General features: G+C 41.5%; 1 protein-coding gene across 1 annotated transcript; it reads right to left on the reverse strand.

Moving 5' to 3' along the window:
• Nucleotides 1-5859: 5859 nt before the first annotated feature.
• CDO1 (cysteine dioxygenase type 1) lies at nt 5860-16792 on the reverse strand. Its single transcript, XM_071580980.1, has 5 exons — nt 16562-16792; nt 14264-14341; nt 12236-12393; nt 9664-9833; nt 5860-6609 (listed from the first exon to the last, which is right to left on the reverse strand). Exons 1-5 carry the CDS (start codon nt 16738-16740, stop codon nt 6580-6582), a joined length of 615 nt encoding a protein of 204 aa, XP_071437081.1. The 5' UTR covers nt 16741-16792; the 3' UTR covers nt 5860-6579.
• Between the last annotated feature and the right edge of the window lie 3866 nt (nt 16793-20658).

The raw sequence follows: 20658 nt of genomic DNA on the forward strand, positions 1-20658 counted from the left end.
CTGTTCTGCAGGTGCAAATAAAGGAATTCCAGAGGCAAGTCAATATTTGGTCTTGTTTTGCTTAGAACTAATGGGTTTCCAAAACATCACCTTTATTTTAGTATGAGTCTATGGAAAGAATTTTCCGTTTGTTTTGTACAATTTTCAACTCTGTGGAAAAGACCTGCACAAGTTTGGGACTTTGATTATGCAAGATGCTTTTATTGGATGTTATAGTTGTGACTTCAGAGTCAAAGATTATTACAAAATGTTATTTCTTTTGGGAGTGGGCTTTCCCCATAAAGGCTCATTTGATATTTTTAAGTCTTAGTTCAACTGTTTAGGGTTAAAATAGAAATGCAAGGTAACTGAGCAATACTTCATCAAATCCTAGAATGGCCTGAGTTGGAAGGAACTCCAAAGATGATCTCTTTCCAACCTCCCTGCCATGGCCAGGAACACCTCCCACTAAACCAGGTTGCTGAAAACCCTGTGCAACCTGGCTTTAAGTTCCATCAGGGTTGGAGCATCCACAGCTTCTCTGGGCAACTTGTGCCAGTGCCTCACCACCCTCACAGTAAAGAATTTCTTCCTAACATCTAAACTTACTCTCAGTTTGAAGCCATTCCCCCTTGTCTTATCAGGACAGTTCCTGATGAAGAGTCCCTCTTCAGCTTCCCTGTAGGCCCTTTCAGATACTGGAAAGGCTGCTATGCAGTCTCCATGCAATCTTCTGTTCTCCAGGCTGAACAGACCTAACTCTCTCAGCCTGTCTTTACAGGCGACATACATGCTCTATAAGAGCATTTACTCCTTATGTTTTAGCTCTCCATGGAAGATAATGTCTTTTTAGGCAGCTACAGAAATACAGATTAGCTAAATGAATGGAAAAATACCATGAGCTTTCCAACAGCTTGTAGAGCTATCGGTCCAGTCTGACAGAATCACCAATTTCTCTGTGCCTCAATTCCCTCATAATTAAAGAACCTGATATTACTCACCTACCATAGACTTGATACAGTAGGAATAAATATTTTTAGGAGCTCAGATGCTCAAGCAGTTAAGGCTAAACAAATTATGTGAGCAAAATCTAGTTCATTTCATGATTCACAGTCTAATTCTCTCCAATTCTTTCTAATTTACACTCTAATAGCATGCTTCCATGAGTCATAGAGGAATTAAGTGAATGATACCATATTGCATATAAAAAGGCAACAATAATTTACGTTTTTTACTTTATGCAATTCAGTCTGGAGCCTCTAATTCTGAATACTCGTGGAGAACATGAAACACTGGCTTTTACACCTTTTCTCAAGCAGTACCTTTTCATTCATAAGTAAGCATTTTTGGGGAGGGACACAGCTTGAGGTCTCAGGACAAGAATTAGGCACTCAGTCCAAGTAAAGGCTGTTTCAGTCAATGTAAAACATTTTAATTCAGTTGACAACAGCATTTCTATTCCATCCTATATTGCATAAAGGTCCAGCCCAAAACGATGACATTTTCTACAGCCTCTGAGTTTAAACAGGGCTATTGAGCACATTTCCCTTGAAGCAAGCTTTTACAAATGCTGATTTTCTCCCTGTGAATATGATCAGTAAATATTTTCACACCAGCAACCTGAGGCCCATTCAGAGCCCTAGTTATAACAGAGGAATAGCTATATGCCACAGGTCTGAGTGCCTCCCAGCAGGTTTTTATTGCTCCAGTGAATGTTTCAAACCATACCTTCTACATGTAACCAGTCTTCAAATGAACTTGATCTTTGCAGTAGCAACAGACCCTCAGCATTTACAGAGTAGTTCTTCAATGTCAAGAACTGTTTCTGCTCCTCAGAGTCACCTGTCCTTATGCACTCACAGGGTCATCCACCAAATGAGTGACCAGCAGGAGGTTTCTGTGCCTGGCTCCAAGCACTCACACAGCTGTTTTGCAATTCTCTTAAGGACAAAGCAGTATACCTGCCTGCAGGATGAAACAAGAGTAGTATTTTTCAGCGATCTTAATTGATCAGAGTGCTCACTGCAAACTGGTGATGTGTTGCAAGGACATCTTTTTCAGCTAGGAAGAAGAGAGAAAGTTTATTTTTCTGGCCTTGGCTCTCAGAGCTTGACTTGCAAGTGACTTAAAATGAAAATCAAATACCTTGCATTCACAATGTGATTTAAAAAACAAAAATGAAAACCCACAGACACTCAGGGTCTGAATCTGAACGCTGACTGGGAGAAGAGAAGAAAATGTAGCTGTTTTTGAAAGAGGAGTTTTACTTTCTGGTCAGGGAATGTTTTTCTCATGCTTGCTTTGTGTTTCATGTGAATCTCAGGGAAACTGACCAGAAAAGAGTAGTATGTGCCACATAATCCTCTTATGTAATTTCTTTAATCTTTATGAATTAAAGAAGCAGATTAATGAAGTTTCATCTCCTAAGAAATACATTAATTCACATGTAATCGTCATATTTTAAAATGTTCTGCACCACCACTGGTCATAGGTCAACTAATTAGCTAAACTAAACCTGGGAGTGAGTACAGGAGCCTGAAAGAGTAAAATAGCCTGGAAAAATAAATCTAAGCAGGAGTCTATGACCAGCACATGTACTTTATATTGATGGCTCAAAAAGGAGTTTTTTCCTACTGGGAAGTGAAATGCAAATAGAGCTGATTTTAATATTATGTGTTCTTCTCAGCCCGCAATGAGACAGGAAAGAGGTACACCTTAGATGTCAAGAAGTTGTCTTAAGAGAAAATAATACACTCACTTGTCTGTAACAAAGGTTTTTAGTAAATTGGAGACTAAAGCAGAGAGGAAACAGATCTGGAAAAGACATAAGATGTTTCATTACTCAGTAAAGACCCTTCAAATGTTTCTTGTGTGGTACGCACAAAAGACCAATTAGGTCACAAGAGTTTGTCTATCCCTATTTTGGGGGCCATTCATCCCTGAAGAAATACAGTGTAGTCTTGAATGCTCACAGGGTTCAAAGATTTAAAGTAAAATTATTGAATGAAGCTTCATAGGAGCTACAAGTATTACGAATAGTCTTAAAAGATCAGCACATGGTGGGTTTGCTGCCTGTACCAGACAGAGGGGTTGGAGCTACTCTCCATTCACAGAACACAGGGCTCTGACATTCATGGACAGTGAAGTCTTTCATGAGCTAAACTGGCAAGAGCAGAACATATAATATGGTTGAAAAGCGCTGACCTTCTGCTTGATTGGTTCTGCTTATCTCTGCAAACAGATTTACTGTAGCAGGTTAACTCTTTTACCCTTGGGGAGGCTCTGTTACTGCAACATCGCTTTCGCTTGGACATGTGAGGAGTCTGAAAAAATAGCTACAAGGAGTAGCCAGGGAATAGCACACCTTGCATCTTAATGGTTTAATCAAAAAATCCCATAATAGAAGAAGGGTTACATATAGGGTGGATTTTGATTGTTCTGTGTTCCTCTATATATCAACAATGGACGATGAACAATCCATCATGAGACTCAGCTGTTACCCACGCTTAACTAACAAATTGAACTGATTTGTGTATGCCAAGATTTTATATTGAGTTAGACACAAAGTAACTCTGGGCTCAATTATCCAGAAGAATATTAACAAACTGTTTACTCAGCAAAGGGACCTCTCTGAGCAACAATTCCTGTTAGATGCTTAGGAGATCACACATTTTAGCAGGTGGAGAAAAGGAGCTGCTCACTTGCAGGTTATACATATGTGAAACCATCCTAGAGCATGTCTAAAACTTCTGTCCTTGTCACAGACATCCTTCCTGAAGAATTGTCATCTTTTCCCTTGCATATGGCATATGTCTTCCAAAGGACTCTTTGCTACAGAGCCTTCCCATGTAAAACATGTCTTCAATAAACAATTTGTCTTCTTGCAAGATTTCTAATAATGACTTTCCAAAACAAAAACAAAACCACCAAACTCTTGCAATTTACAGAATCCATGTAAATATTGCACTTCACCCCACTCTTTTCCTGGCACCTTGCCTCTCTGTGCCTTGGTTAATGCACCAAATTGTCTTTAGATTGAGTTTCTGCTGCTGTTACCATCCTGAATTGTTTGGGGCATTATCTCTTACAACTTAAGGATCTTAACCCAGGTAAATATTAAACTGTCTTCAGTTTACAGTGACACTCCTCAATAGCACCTTCCCAGATGAAACCATATGAAATGCTAAACATCTGTTCATTGCCCAATGAAAGCTGATTGTTATCTTACAGCATATTTCTACCTCATCAGATGGCCAGTTAACACTACTCAAAAGCTTAAGTATATTCATATGCCAGAAGCCTGGCTGTTCAGCCATAACAGTGTGCAAATACTACTTTGCCATTATTGGTTTCTGTGTTTTTAACCAGCACAAGTTACATGAACATATTTGTGAAAGTGAAAAGGTGGTTCTATTTCTCATTATATCATTTGATATTTGTTGATTAAATATTGCTTTTGTAGGTATTAGCTTTATACTTATGCTGTTCAGACCACTTGATGCATGGGTAGTACTTAGTAAGTAGCAAAAGTGGTGGCTGTGGTATATGTTCTGAGGACTCTGGAACCAATTAGACATTTCTCTTGAGATTTTCTGTATTTGTACACTGTATGTTGGGGATGCTATCCTCCATATGTTCCTGGTATGGAGGACATAAGTACCTGGTAAGTACGTTCTTCTGAAATATTGAAATTCCTTGTGTTATCCTATGCAATGTATGATACCATGTTTACTGTAGCTAATCAGTGTTTGGGACAACTCTGGCACATTGCTGTTATCATTTCTGCCTGGTTTCCTGTGTCTCGCTTGCTAGACATGTATGTGGCTAGCTGGAGTACTAGCTGGGATTCTGTGTCTGTGGATCTTGGTACACCTAGCTACTGTCATCACTGTGTGCTTCTTGGCTGCCTCTCTAATCTTCCCATTTCCCAGACCTGAATGAGCATGTAGTCTACAAGCTATTTGGTTTGTTCTTCAGTTTTTCCCAGTTAGCAAAAGCCTGATGAATATGCTATATTTGAAGTTAGTTAAATGCAACTTCTAATTTTCTGTGAGAAGGATGAGGAGCACAAGAGGCAATGGGTGCAAACTGAAATGCAAGATATTCTACCTAAACAAAAGGCTTTTTTACTACAAGGGTGGCAAAATACTGGAAGAGTTTGCCAAGAAAGGCTGCAGTAGGACCCTTGGTCCTTGTAGATACTCAACACCCAACTAGACATAGTCCTGAGCAACCTGCTGCAAGTGACCCTGCATGAGCAGGGCACGGGACTGTCAGCCCCAGCTCATCTCTGATGCTGTGATGTTCTCACAGCAAGGCATAGGTTCACTACAAAACAGTTACAGTGCTCAAACATTTTTTGAAAATTTGACACATCCTCCTTGGAAATGTGGTCTCATAAAGTAAACATTTTCAGGGCTTTTCAATACAGAGGAAAGTATGCAACTCATCTAAAACCAATGCTGCTAAAATTTAAATGATGGTCTGAGTAACCAGCAGTCACCTAAAAGACTTGGAAAATTTCTACACATTTTCTACTTGTGATATGTTATTGGCTGCATTAAATGAATGGCATAGCCTCAGTGCAGGCGGTTCTGCTGATTTTGATATGTTTAATTAGAGCTACCACCTTCAAGATGGTTCTTTCCTTCTAACTAAATCTGGAGGATAAAACTAAGCATCAGCAAACTCAAAGGTTGAACTCTCACCAACTTAATTGGAATCAGGATTCCTTGCATGTTTGAAATACTTCCAGCTTTTAAAAGTCTTTTCTAATAGTGTATTGCTTGGAAAAGATTTAGAGTTCATGAGGAATGTGGATTTTGGTAAAGTGTAATAAATATTTTAATCACCAGGCGAAAAATGCAGCAAACTCTGAAATGTGTGCACAAATCCAGTTTTATTTCAATTTTCCTCTTCATTAACTATACAGAATACTTTGGGAACTGGAAATTAGCTGAAAAAGTGTGATTGGTCGTATTAAAAGCCACATCTCTGTGCAATCAATTTGGAGAATCATTGTGCATGAAGCATATTTATCTGCTCCTATTTAAAATGAGATCTGACAAATTAAATGTAAAAAATAACAAAAAATGCACAAAACTATCAAGATGGCTTAGGGCATTAAAACCTAAAAGACTTAATTAAAAAAAAAAGCTGCTGTTAATTTTATCTAGTGTACATAGGTACAAGTGACTGGAAGCTTAAAAGTTTATATAGTTATTAATTACATTGAGAGCATACATCCCCATAGGTCTATTGAGAATTATCAGATGAGATTTAAAAATCCTATTTCTGATACCCTCAGAGCAATATCAAAAGTGGAGTTAAAAAGAGGCTAGAATTAGAAAACAAACTACTTTATTCTCACAGAAGCCTAAGAATGGGCAGCAAACCTCTGAAGCAGTTTATGGCACTAGTCAGCTTAGTGTCCCATAATTGGCATTTGCTTGAGGAAACTGCAGGTGGCCTGGAAGCTGCCCTAGTGTACTCCAATGTACAAGGCATCAAAATATATCTGGCTGTCGACCTTAGCCATGCAAGTCTTCTGTCCCTGGTTAAACATTCAGTAGGTCTTATGTAAATTCATGCTGGTGCTTCTCAGTTGTTTTCCTGCGGCACTGCTGTTGCCTAAAATGAAAGAGGAGAGGTTCTTCTTTTAGGGAAAGAGACAGTCATCACCTATTTCGCAGTCCCATTGTGGACCTTTGTCTCCAGAGTAACTCAGCATTTAAAAATAGTTACAGCATTCAGTTCTCCCCGCCAGAGTCTGGGGGAAGGCACTATGTGCCTGACAGAATCACCCTGTCCATTGGCTCTGTGACCATGAGTAACTCACAACACAAGGGACTGCTGAGGAATGCTTCCTCCTCCAGACTAGGTTCTCTCACTGATAGCCTACTCTACTTCATTTTGACAGAAACTGCTCTACTCTACTGCTTGGAAGACAGAATGCAAAGGAATACTGCCTCCTCCAGAAAAATTCCTGGCAGCAGGAACTGATGCGCTGTGACACGGAAGACAAAATTAATTGTCCCACAGTGAACTTTCCTATCAGTATTCTCATGGTCTGTACTGAACTGTGCAGTTACTTTCATGGGCAAGTCCTTTGACACACATACTATCTTTATTATTAGGCCTATATAACTTATTATGTATTTACTGGAGAGCTAGTTAACCAAGATGTAATCATGGCCAGAAATCATTAGGGATTTACCTTTGTGTTTTACCTGCAAAATAATTAAGACTAAGAGGAAGCAATGAACGTGCTTTAGTGAGGCAGATCTTCTCACTTATAAAAGATACACATGTATACATTATATTACTCTCTTGGTATTTTAAATTTATAGCTCCCTATCTTCCTGCATCCTTTCATGATCTGAGAAGTAGAAGAAAGCCTGTTTTTCCAGTCAGCTTTTCAGAAACCAAGTCTCTGAGACAAGAAGGGTTTTGTAGAATGAAGTCATTTCAGACAGCTGGATGGCCCAGACTTGCTACCACTTTCTCCCTTACTGAAATTCCATTTACAGGAATTCATGAAAGAGCCCCAATGATTAGTATTTACCTCTTTCCTGTAAGCCAGATCCAGTTTCCCACAAAAGGTACAAACAGTGCCAGATGGTTACAGATCAGAGTAGCAAAACACTCCAAGTCAAAATATCTAGTCTCCCTTACTATCTTATATACTTCATATTCAATAAAGACTTAAAATAAAAAGAAAGCAAGCAAATATTAAATCCTTGCATGAATTTTGTTCAATCTTTTTCCACATTATATGCCTTTTAAAATCTGAACTATAAATTCAAGTTTGCTTTCTCAAAGACCTTTCAAACTCTGGAAGATCAAAATTTGTGTTTCAGCTGTTTGGTAATTTGACAGGCTTCAACAAAATAATTTACATGATACTTGATAATTATATAAAACTTTAAGTGGATCTTACTAATGACTTACTCTAGGAAACTCCTGAGCAGTCAATTTCTGGCTTTAATGGAAGAGGAAACTGTTTAGTATCTAACAAAACCGAAAAGTCTTTGAACCTCTGGCTGAATGTCATGAATCAGTTCTTTCTCCACATAAGTAGTCATTTTTCCCAGGATTGGGAACTGAGCATTTTCCCCAATGGAATAGTGCTGAAAGGAATGTTATTAACCTCTCCCAGGTGTCCTAGTTTGGTCACCCCAAAAGTGATCTTAAGATTTCTTTCTTATCCACATAAAATCTCATGCCATTGCTCAAGAATGCAGACAACAACCAGCCTCCTTTCAGTTTCAGAGCAAATCTTACTATGTTAAAGTTGTGAGTTGAAAGACTTAAATTTCTTGAAGAATTCTTGACTTTACAAGAAGCTACAAGGTTTAAAACCTCTGACTTGAAATGTGATGCTTCACCTTTGGCAGAACAGTTTAAGTAGAAAATGTTATACCTGACGAAACCTGTCCAAAACACAGAACCACAGAATAGCTGGGTTGGAAGAGACCTCTGAAATCATTGAGTCCAACCTAACTGAACATCACCTTGTCAACTAAATTATGGCAGTGAGTGCAACACTCAGTCTCTTCTTAAATACTTCCAGGGATGGTAACTCTACCACCTCCCTGGGCAGCCCATTCCAATGTCTAATCACTCTCTCTGTAGAAAATGTCTTCCTAATGTCTAACCTAAACCTCCCCTGCCACAGCTTAAGCCTGTGCCCTTTTGTCCTACTGCTGGTTGCCTGGGAGAAGAGACCAACCCCCACTTGTCTACAACCTTCTCTCATGTAGCAGTGGAGAGCGATAAGGTCTCCTCTGAGCCTCCTCCTCTCTGGGCTAAACAACTCCAGCTCCCTCAGCCACTGCTCACAGGACTTGTGCTCTGGACCCCTCCCCAGCTTTGTTGCCCTTCTCTGGACCTGCTTCAGCATCTCAATATCCTTCCAAAAATGAGTGGCCCAGAACTGGACACAGTACTGCTGAGTACAGGGGAAGAATTACTTTCTTGGTCCTGCTAGCCATGCTATTCCTGATACAAGCCAGGATGCCATTGGCCTCCTTGGCCACCTGGGCACACTGCTGGCTCATGTTCAGCTTCCTGTCAATCAGAACCCCCAGGACTCTTTCTGCCTGGCTGCTCTCCAGCCGCTCCAGCCCCAGCCTGAAGTACTGACTGTGATTGTTGTGGCCAAACTGCAGGACCTGGAACTTGGTTTTATTGAACCTCATCCCATTGGATCTGGCTACCTATCCAGCCTGTCCAGGTTCCTCTGCAGAGCCCTCTTACCCTCCAGCAGATCAACACTTCCCCTCAGCTTGGTGTCAGCTGCAAATTTGCAGATGGGCTCAATCCCTTCATCCATATAATCAATAGGTTGCATTTACCATCACTTGCTGCCTGAAGATGCTTAGCTAGTAGCAAACTTCTTATTAATCCTTCTCTCTGCTCACAATTTACCTGATGACAAAGGGGAGGCAAGCTACAAAGCAGGGAACTGCACACAGGGGAAGTCCAGATTGACAAATCAAGCTATACTTGTAAACAGATTTTATGCCGATCCTAGATGGGGATGGCCAGGGACACTGATACTGGACCTCCTACTGTACTGGGGCACTGGCACTGCCCATGCAGGTGGGAGGGCAGCCCTTGGCACCGTTCGTACAGGGGCTCAGAGCCCAGGCCTGCGTGAGGAGTGTATTATCTCGTACTTACACAGACAGTCCTTTCCCCAAACTGGCTGTAGAAGGTCATCGTGACTTTGTGCTTGTGTCCAGTCCTCTGATCAAAGGTGTTACAGGTGTCAAAGGGTGGGCTGTACAAATGCAGGCTAACAGCAGTCTCTGTGTGGCTTATGTTCTCCACACGGTGCAGGCCAATGGAGTCTACACCAGCAAGGACAGGGAAGAAGAAATTTTGTTAGCAGGGAGATCAAAATTGTCTGGAAAAATGCTTTCTAAACTGAAACTCATAAGCAATTAGGCATGCCCACACTTATGGGCAACAAATAACTCAGTACAGGAAATTTGACTGCTGTCCTCTAGAACAGATTTCTAAACACACTAGTAATTCCAAATCAGTGATTGCTTTCCATTGTTCATGCAACTTCTAAATTATCAACCACAGGATAAAGGCCAATAGGAATCCCAAGAAACTTAAGGGAGATCATACTGTCAGTAATTTTCCAGCTCTCAGTCCCAAGGGACTTCACGTTCATTTACTGTTTTAGGAGAGCTCCTTCCAAAACAGCAAGGTTTGTGTTTCTAAAAATTAGGAAGATACTTTATGGGCAAAAAAAAGCTTTTGTATTGCTAGTTCTTACCCAAGTAACAGGGATATTAATCACAGTAAATTCAGCTACATGCATTTGGGGCATGGATTTATGGACAGAGATGTAGTTGTCTTCTACTAGGGGCATCTGTTCCCTAATTAATCCTCCCAGTTTTCTGGTTTGGAGAACAACCTTTTGATTCATTTGTTCTTTGGAATAAGGTGACAAATTAGTAGTGACTGGCATACTTCCAATTATAACTGAATAGTAAGCATAACTGAAGCTGTAGTAAAACAAGGCACTGTATGTTGTTTGGTCAGTCTGCACTGGTGGAGTAGATATTACCCAAAAATCTAAGGTATGAAGAATCACATCCATGGAATAAACCACATCCATTCCACACTGAAGTGGAGTTTTGGAGTTACTTTAAGGAGAATTTGAATTTAAGTTTATGATCTTGTTGTAAAAACAACTCAGGCTTTTGTACTTAAATTAATACCTGGACCTGTATTGTGCAATATAGGCATGATACTCTGAGAGTCATGAGTAAACTCTGAACTCTGATACGTCTGTAAGGTAAGCCCTAAGTGTCGTCAACATACTTTTATCTAAATAGAGGATGTAGAAGCAGGGGCGAAAGTCCTAAATCTGTGCTCATCATTGGGAAACCCAAATAAACAGAGTTTAGTGGGTTCTAAGATTTAAGTTTAAGAGCAATGAAGAAGCATGACAGAAACTTCAAGGCTCTTACTATTGATGTAGTTATGGTGATCAACACACAGTCATTGTTTTCCTTCTGCTTGTTTAACACATTACTTTTGAACCAAAACATCTGTTATGAAACATGGCAGAGATCCAAACTGCCTCAGAGAACTGAATACCAAATTTGTGTAAAACAGTCAAGGAAGCTTTGGATCAGAAGCACACAGTGTGCAGTTGTTTGCATTGAGAAGAACTGCATAGGTAGGAAAACCTGACTGAGTTTGAGAACCCACATCCCTAGCATGGGAACACCAGCAGATGTGTCAAGTTTCTTCCAGCATTTCCTGCTCTAAAGATTTTGCACTTCCACTTAACATGGCATACCTTCCACAGAGGGCTGCAGAACATTAGTCTCTTCCCCAAAGCCCCTCACCCTGGCTAACTCCATAATCCAACATGAGGCTCCCTCCACAGGGAAGTTCCCAAGCTTAGCCCTAAAAAGTGTATAGCCTATGACATAAAAGACAGATGACCTCCATCTCTGATGCTTCACCTTTGTTCTAGAACTCATTGCTGTTCAGCATGATGTGCTGTGTCTTTCATAGGACCAGAATACATTACACTCAGAGGACTACGCCAGGATGACCTCCAGCATAACACAGGTACAGATACATGTGATGGAATGAGGTACTGAGGGAATCTTATGGTAGAGTCCTAGTCATCCTGTGTAGTCAGGCATATTGTTTGTAGATTGGGCTTTTCAATTCTGCTGACACTGCACTTCAGCACTACAGTCTTGCTGATTTGGACAAGAAGTAGCACTGTGAATCAGAGCCTCTGCTTCTGGATGATCAGTTTGTTTCATAGATAGCTTTTAACATTTTTGAAATTGATTTTCCATGACTGAGCAAAAGGATTGCTTCTTTGGGGAAAAAAAAAAGCAAGGTGATCAAGCTATCTAGACTTTGGTTCTCTTATATCTTACAAAATACTATTTAAGGTCTATGTTTCCAAGCAATTTTGGATAGTCACTAGGGGCACAGTGCTGAAAAGCTGCTCCATGTAAAGGAGATATGCAGCATATTAAAGAATCAGGCAATTACTGCATTGTCTTAAGAGTGAATTGAAAGAACAATTTGTAGTGGTTGTTTTACTGACTCTAAATACAGGTTTATGCAGAATCTAGAAAGTCACATTCTTAAACTGTGCCTGAAGTATTATACTGTTAATAAGGGAGACTAGAAAGCAGATGAACTCTTCTGTTAGGAATAAGACTCATGATAGGTGGCTGTCAAAACAAGCTTAATAGCTTACCATTAATGTAGGCACACTGATTTTCCCTCAAAACTCGTTCTGATTTCTTAGTCATCTCACCATTCCCCTTTTTCTCAGGCCATTCAAACAGAGTCTCCTTTAGATTTCCCTGGAGGATCTTCATAAAGCAGTGTGAGTCAGTATGATCATGGATGCTGCTATATATGTAAAAAGAATAACCAAACTCAGTGTGATATGCATATTTAATTTCAGTACAACAAACAGGGCAGATGACATAGCACATTGTATCTGGACAGAGCCTTAGAAGGCAATTCCGTTGCACAGGGGTCATGCATTAAGGTATGTCTACTTAAAACTTCTACTTTGGAAAAGTATTGAGATAAGCTCACAGATAGCAGGATTTGGACAAGAGTCAGATATTGATCAGCCTATGACTTTGACATAGAGAAACACAAAGAAAGTGTGGAGGGAGGAGTAGGACTGAAAATTTCTTCAGAACATGAAAGCTCTTCTGGTCCAAAACAATTCTTCCACTGTGATCCCAGGCAGAGACTAGTATAAACTTGCAAGAATATCTAATACTTGCAAATCCACCATGCTCGCTCCCAAAACTTGAAGAAATGAACTAATTCTGTTTAATTTCTAGAGTTCCTTTACTGCTGGGGTGCACAGGCATTGCTGAGTAAAAAAATGCTGTACTTCTCACTCTGATAGCACTAAGTACAACCAGCTACACTATGCTGTTTATCTTCCTGGCAAGGCATGAAAAACCAACAGGATCTGGTATGATTTGTTTACTTTATTGATCTGTCTTCTTTCTCTGAAGTGTGGTGTAATTGCTACATTTGGAGACTTAAATAGGGGCTAGATTTGTACTTTGCTTTTGGCTTTTTTTTTTAAATACTGGACTAACTGCTACAGAACTCAATGGGATTACAACAAAGGGAGAGCTTGTCACTCATCAGGGACAAGAGAGAAGCAGGAATTTGATCCTCTTGGAATGAGTTTCAATCAAAAACTTTGTACTTGTATTTTACTGGTTTTGGTAAACAAACATTGGCATTTCTTATGAACTGAGATGCTTCAGAACAATTCACCAATGCCACGTTGTCATGATGCTTCCACAAACCACAAGGAAATTGGATTCCCTTCATGTAGGAAGCAAAAACAACTTGTGGTCTCAGTCTAGCTCTAGCAAATCCTCATCCAACTCAAACATAGTTTGATATAAATTACAGGCTTTGTGGGAATAGCCTGGAAGGAGTAGAGGGGGTGGGCTTGGTTCCTACATCCCACTGAGTATGACATTATGGCATCTGCTAAAGAATACTGTAAAAGTTCAATTGCAAGAAACAAAAAACCCTATTCCTATATCTTGTTAGCTCTTCTATGTAGAGGTAAGAATATTCAGTCAAAACATGTCAATTTTGTTATTCCCTGTTTTGCTTTACCCAACACTTCACAAAAGACCCTCCAAGATCAGATCCTGCCCTCATATTGCGTAGAACTACACAAGCAAGTGTATAATCTGCGTACACAACTCAGTATGGCGATCAGCAATATGGTCCATTTTGAGGGAGGAGAACCTAAAGAAAGCCAAATACTCCTGAAAAGGGACTTCTTCCTCACTGTTTGACGTCCTAACCCAAATCTACTTTTCTTATCTTGTCACAGAGGGAGATTTAAATACACTGAGAGAACAAAGACTATTTAAACTGTACCTAGTCCTTCTTCTGCAACTGAGTTACATAGGACTGTTGTATGGGACAGGTTGAACAGGGTCTTATCAATCACTGTATCTCTGGGACAAAAAACTTCCTCTGACAGAAGGGAAGCTTAGCTTTGGTAGAAAACCACATGAGTGCTTTAAAAATGACCATGAGGTACAAATTTGCAGAAGTTACAGCAAATATTCAGGACTGTTGTATGAGTAGGAATTCTGCACTACTTAGTTTTCCAGACACCTTCTCAAAGCTCCCATAGGGCTGATTATTTTTCTCTGTTTTGTATGACAGTGAAAGATATAGTGGATTTATGTTTGCTAAAACATAGCCTTTGGATACAAACCTGCCATGCCCTTCACCCCAGCACAAGATCATCAAGTTGAACTTCCCATTTCCATTGTCCACAAGATTTCTTGTGTATCTGAAATACAAAGTGTTTGCTCTTTAATGTACTGCTATGCCTATAAAAGCCAAAATTATATGGTTAAGAAAGAAGGTTGTGACATATAAAAATGCTTTTTTTCCCCTTGGAATCCAAGTTTTACTTAGAAAAATGAAATTGTGTTTGTAACTTTTTGTGTGTGTGTGTGTGTAAGTGCTCTTTCTCTAGGAAGGAGAAAGAAGGAAATATCTAATATTTTAGAATCATATTTCTTTTGCATTACATAGATGATTGGAGTTTGGGAACTGTGAGTTTGAGACTAAAGTGGTAGACAGGATCAAATCAAAATAGTTATTGAATGAAGTCATTTCAGCAGCTGGCTTATAATTAGAAACAGAGGACTGCAACGAAACAAGAAAAATACATAGTTACATTCTTCTGCAGCTCTTTTTCTGATATTCTTGGCTTTCCTTCTACACAGCACTCTTTTGTATGAAGCCAAAAAACAAAGAATGAAGATGTCAGGCTTCCTGGCCATGGTCCTCTCACTCTGTTTCTGAAAGTTCCATGTCTTGTATTGTAGCATTTTTGTGTGGATAAAGCACCTGTGAGGAAACTTTCACCAGCATCTACTTCTAAACAAAGGTTATCAGAGAAAAATTTCTTTAAAAATAACATCTTATGTTTGTTTCCTACAAGCCTTCCCTGAGCTGCTGCTAATCTTGTCCTTTTTAAAAGGTCACTAGATAAAGAACATTACTTTCCATAGTGTGGCTCTTCTGATTCAGGGCTGACACTTCTAGCCGTTATGGTACAAGAAACCCATTGGGTTACAAACCTTCAAATTTAATTTTGCTGTAGTCATGACTATTTGCACTTTACCAAGTAAAGAAAATACTTATGTGCCTGATGGGACACCTCAGTCCCTCCTGAACTATGCAATCAAGGGCCCACAGAAAGTGCACTGATGTCAATTGAATGCTTTCAATTCAGCATCCCCATAAGAACACTCTATTTTACTCAAGAGAGGATGCGCATAACAAACTACTTCCAAAGCACAATGTGTATGTATCTATATGCTGCCTCTCACTTACAGCCACAATCTGTGCAAGTATCAGGTATACATACTTTTCCTATGATGTCAGAACATAAGCACTCAATGCTAGCATTTGACCAAACTTTTCAAGTTCTGTTATTTCTGTACAGAAAGTCTGGCTGGCCAGAAATAAAACAAAAAAATAAATAAAAGGTTGCCGTGCATACTTCTAATGTTAATGCACTTTGTTTTTCTGGTGCTTAGTTTCTTATGTTCTGTTACACATCTTGTCCTGAATGGAGGCTGGTCAAAGTGAGGTGAAAAGAGGCTAAAGAAAAGTCAAGCTAGAACGATGCTTCCATAATAGCAATGTTAAAAGGAAAAAATTTGGGGTTTTGTTGTTTTGGTTTGGTTTTTTGTTGTTTTTGTTTGTTTGTTTTTGTTGTTCTTTGGTTTGGGTAGGGTTTTGTTTTATTTTGTTTTAAGGAAAAACTGGAATAAAACGTATTTATCTTGAAGTTTAAGACCGAAAAGCCAACAACGACAGGAGTAAATCAGGAGAGAGTTAAAACTCTGATAGGTATTTTCCTTCCTCCTGGAGACCAGCAAAAAGCCGCCGGAGGCAGAGCCTGAAGCGGGTGCGGCGGCACAGCCCGTGGTAGGGCTGAACACGCATCCACGGGCTCCGCCACGGGCGCCCAACACCCTCTTTGCGCGGGCCACTCTGCGCGCCTTCCCTCCCGACAACAACCGGCGCAAAACCCGGGCAGCCGACACGCTTCTCCCGGGCTGCTTCCTTTCACTTCATTCACGTATGTATTCGTCTATTTGGGCTGCTTCGGCAGGCTTCTCTCCCTCTCCCTCGGGATACCCCTGCGGAAGGAGCGCCGCGCTCCGGCAGTGCCCAGGGCAGGACTGCGCGGGGGGAAGAAGGGTGGCCGAGGCCGAGTGCGGGGCCGGTGGGGGGCCACCGGTGTCGCCATTGGCCGCGGCCGCCCCGCCCGCTCCCCGCCCCCTCCGCCTCCCGGCCCCGCCGCGGCCCCGCTGTGTGCCCCCGCGCCCACCTCCCCGGGGGTCTTTGCCCTTCGCCCCCGCGGAGGGGCTGTCCGCTGGTCCGAGGCGGAGGCGTGGGGTGTCCGCCCTTCGGTCCCCGGTCCTCATCCGCGGCTCCGTTCTGCCACCGGCACCGCTTGCGCTGCCGGAGGCTCCGCATTGTTCCGTACCTGTACTGGTCGAACTTGGCGTACTGCAGCCACTCTTCGGGGTTGCTCTCGTACGACTCCATCAGCGCCTGCACCTCCTCCACGCTGACTTTGTCCTCGGAGAATATCTGATGGAGGATGCGGACCAGCTCCTGCAGGCTCCGTGCCTTCCACGTCTCGGTCTGCACCGGCTGCTCCATCACCGCCGGTCGCGCCCGCGCCGCCGCCAGCCGCTGCCCCTGGCCGGCCCCCGCCGCCTGCTTTTATGCGCCGGGAGGCACGGCGGGAGCCTACCACCGCCCCGACGGGCGGGCCCGAGGCCAGCGTGCCCGTCCCCGTGAGCGCGGCCACCGACCCCGGCGGGCGGGGGCAGTCGCAGCTCGCACCGCCCGCGATGCCGCCGCCGCCGCTCCGGCAGCCGAGCCCCAGGGCAACGGCGCAGGTCGGGCCGCGGGCGCCTGGCGGTCCGGTGTCCCCGGCGCGGGGAAGAGGAGCAGTGGCTGTCGCTGCCGCGGGGAAAGCATCTCCCTCTCTCCCTGCCAGGCCTCTCTGTGCGTGCGTCTTCACCCCACCTCGACAAGGTCTGGGGCTTACAAAGCGCGGCCTGCCGCTGCCTCCTCTACTTACACTACAGGTTGATGTGAAAAGTAGATCTAGAGGCTCTATCGAAACACAAAACAAGACACGCAGCTATTTGAATAACGCAGAATATTGCTGCGGGGTTTCTCCCAAACAGCCAAGCCTGCCCGTTGAAGATGCCGTTTCTTGAAGGCCAGGGCACTCTGCAATACTCCTAGGGCTGCTAAGACCATTAGCACTCAGAGTGACACCTAGAAACAGTGAATGGGATGACAGTGACCATGGTAAGACAACAATCCTTGCATTTCTCACTGTCAAACCTAGTTACTGGCAGCAGAGCAAGCTAGCCATCTTCGTTTCCGTTTAATAGAATGTATATTAGTAATTAATTTTGGCAACAGAATTCACTATACACCATACAACTGTGTTTTAAGAAAATCCATCCTTTCTTTAAAAAAGAATTGCCTGGCTTTTTAGGTCTGTCAGATGAGTGTGGAGCTGGCAGCAGACTGCTGGTGTGGGCTGCTGGACCTCTGAGGCTTAGAGGTCCTTATAACATTGGCAGCTAGTGATTTCCCCCAAAGACAGTTACATTGAAGGGTTTGTAGCGTGCCCATTTCCCCTCCCCTCTCCCCAAGCTGTACATCAAGTTGTACAATGGAAAGAAGCCCCATTAATTGAGTAGATATAACTTGAGAAGCTGTATGAATTTCAGACTTCGGTCAGTAATACTTCTGCAGTTTTAAGCGGGGCTGGGATCTCGCACACTGGAGTAAAATATGAATGAATGTACTGAATAGGTACATTGTCAGCCATCACTCCAGAACTCCTCCTGGCACAGAGAAAGGAGATTCCACCTTGTAGGTACTTTTTAAACAAGTTGTGGTTGTGTGTGTGTAAGAGAGAGAGAGACCTGTGACAATTTCAAGCAGATTTTAAAGGCCTGACAGAACCTACAGCTACCCCAAATCTTTGAAACACAGAGTACCCTGGCACTGCTCTCAGCAGCCAGTGTGTGGTTAAAAGAGAAAACATCCAGCCTTCCTGAAACAAATACAGGTAATGAAGAAACACATCACCTCCCTTGGTGACTTGTTCAAAGTCACAGTTAAGAATGAGTGCCTTATTTCTAAATGAAATTTGCTTCATGTCTATTTTAGCTAATGGTTGGAGGAGTATAAAGATTGTATGGGCAAGTAGCACCTTTTTGCTTGAGTAGTCCTATAGGGCACCATTAAAACTGCTGTATGTTGCAAAGAGTTAGAATTAGTGTGATGAAACATCCATTGATTTATTTCAAAGGCAGAATTCCCAGTATTTTGGTGGTCGTTGGAAGCACCACCCAAGAGGAATAAAATGTCTTATAAGGGTTAGTTGTAAGGATCACCAAAATGGGTTGTGAAATGAACAGTGAGGTAAATTTTCAAGTATTTTTTCTTATTTTGATATTCTCAGGAATGGATGTAAATTATTTTTCAGCAGTTATTATATCTCTCTGCTTATTTGTGGTTGGGTGGTTGGTACTATTTCCCTGGTCTTTAAATCCATGAGGAAAAAAAGAATTATGCCTCTGCTGTGAATCCCTGAAATCTCAGTACTTCAATTTCTTTGCCACAGTGGTGATGGGATAATTAGTGATGCTGTCAAATACCACTAGTAAAAGCAAAAGGACATTTTAGATCTTCCTCTTCTACAACTATGGGATCAGACTGGATCTACTTATTGCAGTTCCAAACTGCTGCTGTTTATTATAGCTCACCTATATTGCTGTACTAATTTGTTAGTTTCCCCTTAGATTACCAAACCTCAAATTTCTCTAGTAGTAACACAAATTGTTTTACTTTTATTTGCTCCTATTCAAAAGTGTTTAGTTTTTAATATTGAATCATTCAACATTACTTGCCAGTCCTCAAAACTTTTACAGTTGATTTCTTGACTGTATGAACACCAGTAGGAACAATATCCATGTCCCTCCAGGTTTTGGTTTTACTAATACCCTTTTGACAGAAAGGGCACAAGGATCTAAGCATGTACAGTAGTTTTAACTGTCACTGAAAATTTAAACTAAGAAGAGAGCATTGTAATCCACACAGCATGGAAAGTGTTTTCACATTCTAAAAGTGTGTGCAGGATTTTATGCACTTTTATTGTGGGAAGTTTTCTGCCCTTACCCCTGTAGAAATTAACTATTGCAGGTATTTCTCAGCTGTTCTATTAAAACTTTGTCTTGGAAAATGGAAGTGTGGTCTTTAGCCACAAAACCTTTGCTTTACGGACAAATGCCAAACCACCCCACTGTTACTGAGAAAACAGGTGTAAGCAGATCAAGCAATAATTGGACATGACTTCTAACCCTAAGAGGGACTTACCAGCTGAAGTGCCCAAGCACATATTGGCACATCATCTCCTGCTGGGGTGCTGTTTTCCTGATTTTTCTCATGCTTTATTGAGGAAAATCTTCAATTAAGATTGATGGAATTAATGACATCTAGCATTAAAAACTTCGAGCCATGTGTTGGGCCTAAATATGTAGCTTCTGACTGAAGACTTTATTATATATCTTCTAATTCCAAATAAAAGTTGTGGCCTAGTTGAAGGTGGGACCCAAGGTGTCAGAATGACCAGACTCTTGTAGCGAACAACTATGCTGTGTTTCTTTGGTCGTTAGCCTGGCCAGATAATAGCACTTCAACCCAACAGTGAGTATTTACATCTCCGCTTCCAGACAGAATGGCTTTCACCCCTTTACCAAATCACCACTTTATTAAGTCTCTGTTCACCTAAGTTTCTTTATGTTTGTATAGAAGGTTTTTAAAGAGAAAATCTGGATCTGCAGCTGTAGTGCAAGCTTTGGAGGACGTGACTCCATGATTCAGTACAGCAGTGCAGCTGTCCTCAGTCATATAACCTGGAGTGACATTGATCCCTCAGTACCTAACAGATCTTGCATGAGAAGCTGCTGTCTTCACAATTCACAGGAAAAGCTTGAGAACAAATTGTATCAAATACCATGCAATGGAACATCATCATCAGACTCAAACCACACAGTAATCAAACAAAGACACCACATACAAAGTCATGCCATACATTGAAAATACCAAACACTACTAAATGGCATGTGCTCTGCTGAACTAAAAAATAAAAACCCAAACCAAACAATGCAGTGAAGAGCTGTGAGGCATTAATCCACACAGCACAGAAGAGACTTTTGGAAGAGATCAGTTTGATTTACCTTTGGTGGGACACTAGTGCACCATGCATGTGCTATAAATAAAATATAAAATATTGACATTTTTCAAGTGAGAAAAACACTTGAAAATAAATTGCTGTTTCTTTTTATTTGTGATATTTATATGAGAAAGCTGAAGTGCTGGCTAGCCTTCACTGGATTGGCAATATTTACTGTGTAAGTTTTGTTTGGAGCCCTTTTTTTCCTTTGAGGTTTCCTGTTTCAGAGCTGAAGATCTCTTAACATGTTTTAGTTCCCAAGAGTTGCTAGGATTGTTAGTTCTGTTACCAAACCAAGTTCCAAGGAAAGA

This window comes from Pithys albifrons, chromosome Z, assembly GCF_047495875.1.
Source record: "Pithys albifrons albifrons isolate INPA30051 chromosome Z, PitAlb_v1, whole genome shotgun sequence".
Taxonomy (NCBI): Eukaryota; Metazoa; Chordata; class Aves; order Passeriformes; family Thamnophilidae; genus Pithys; species Pithys albifrons.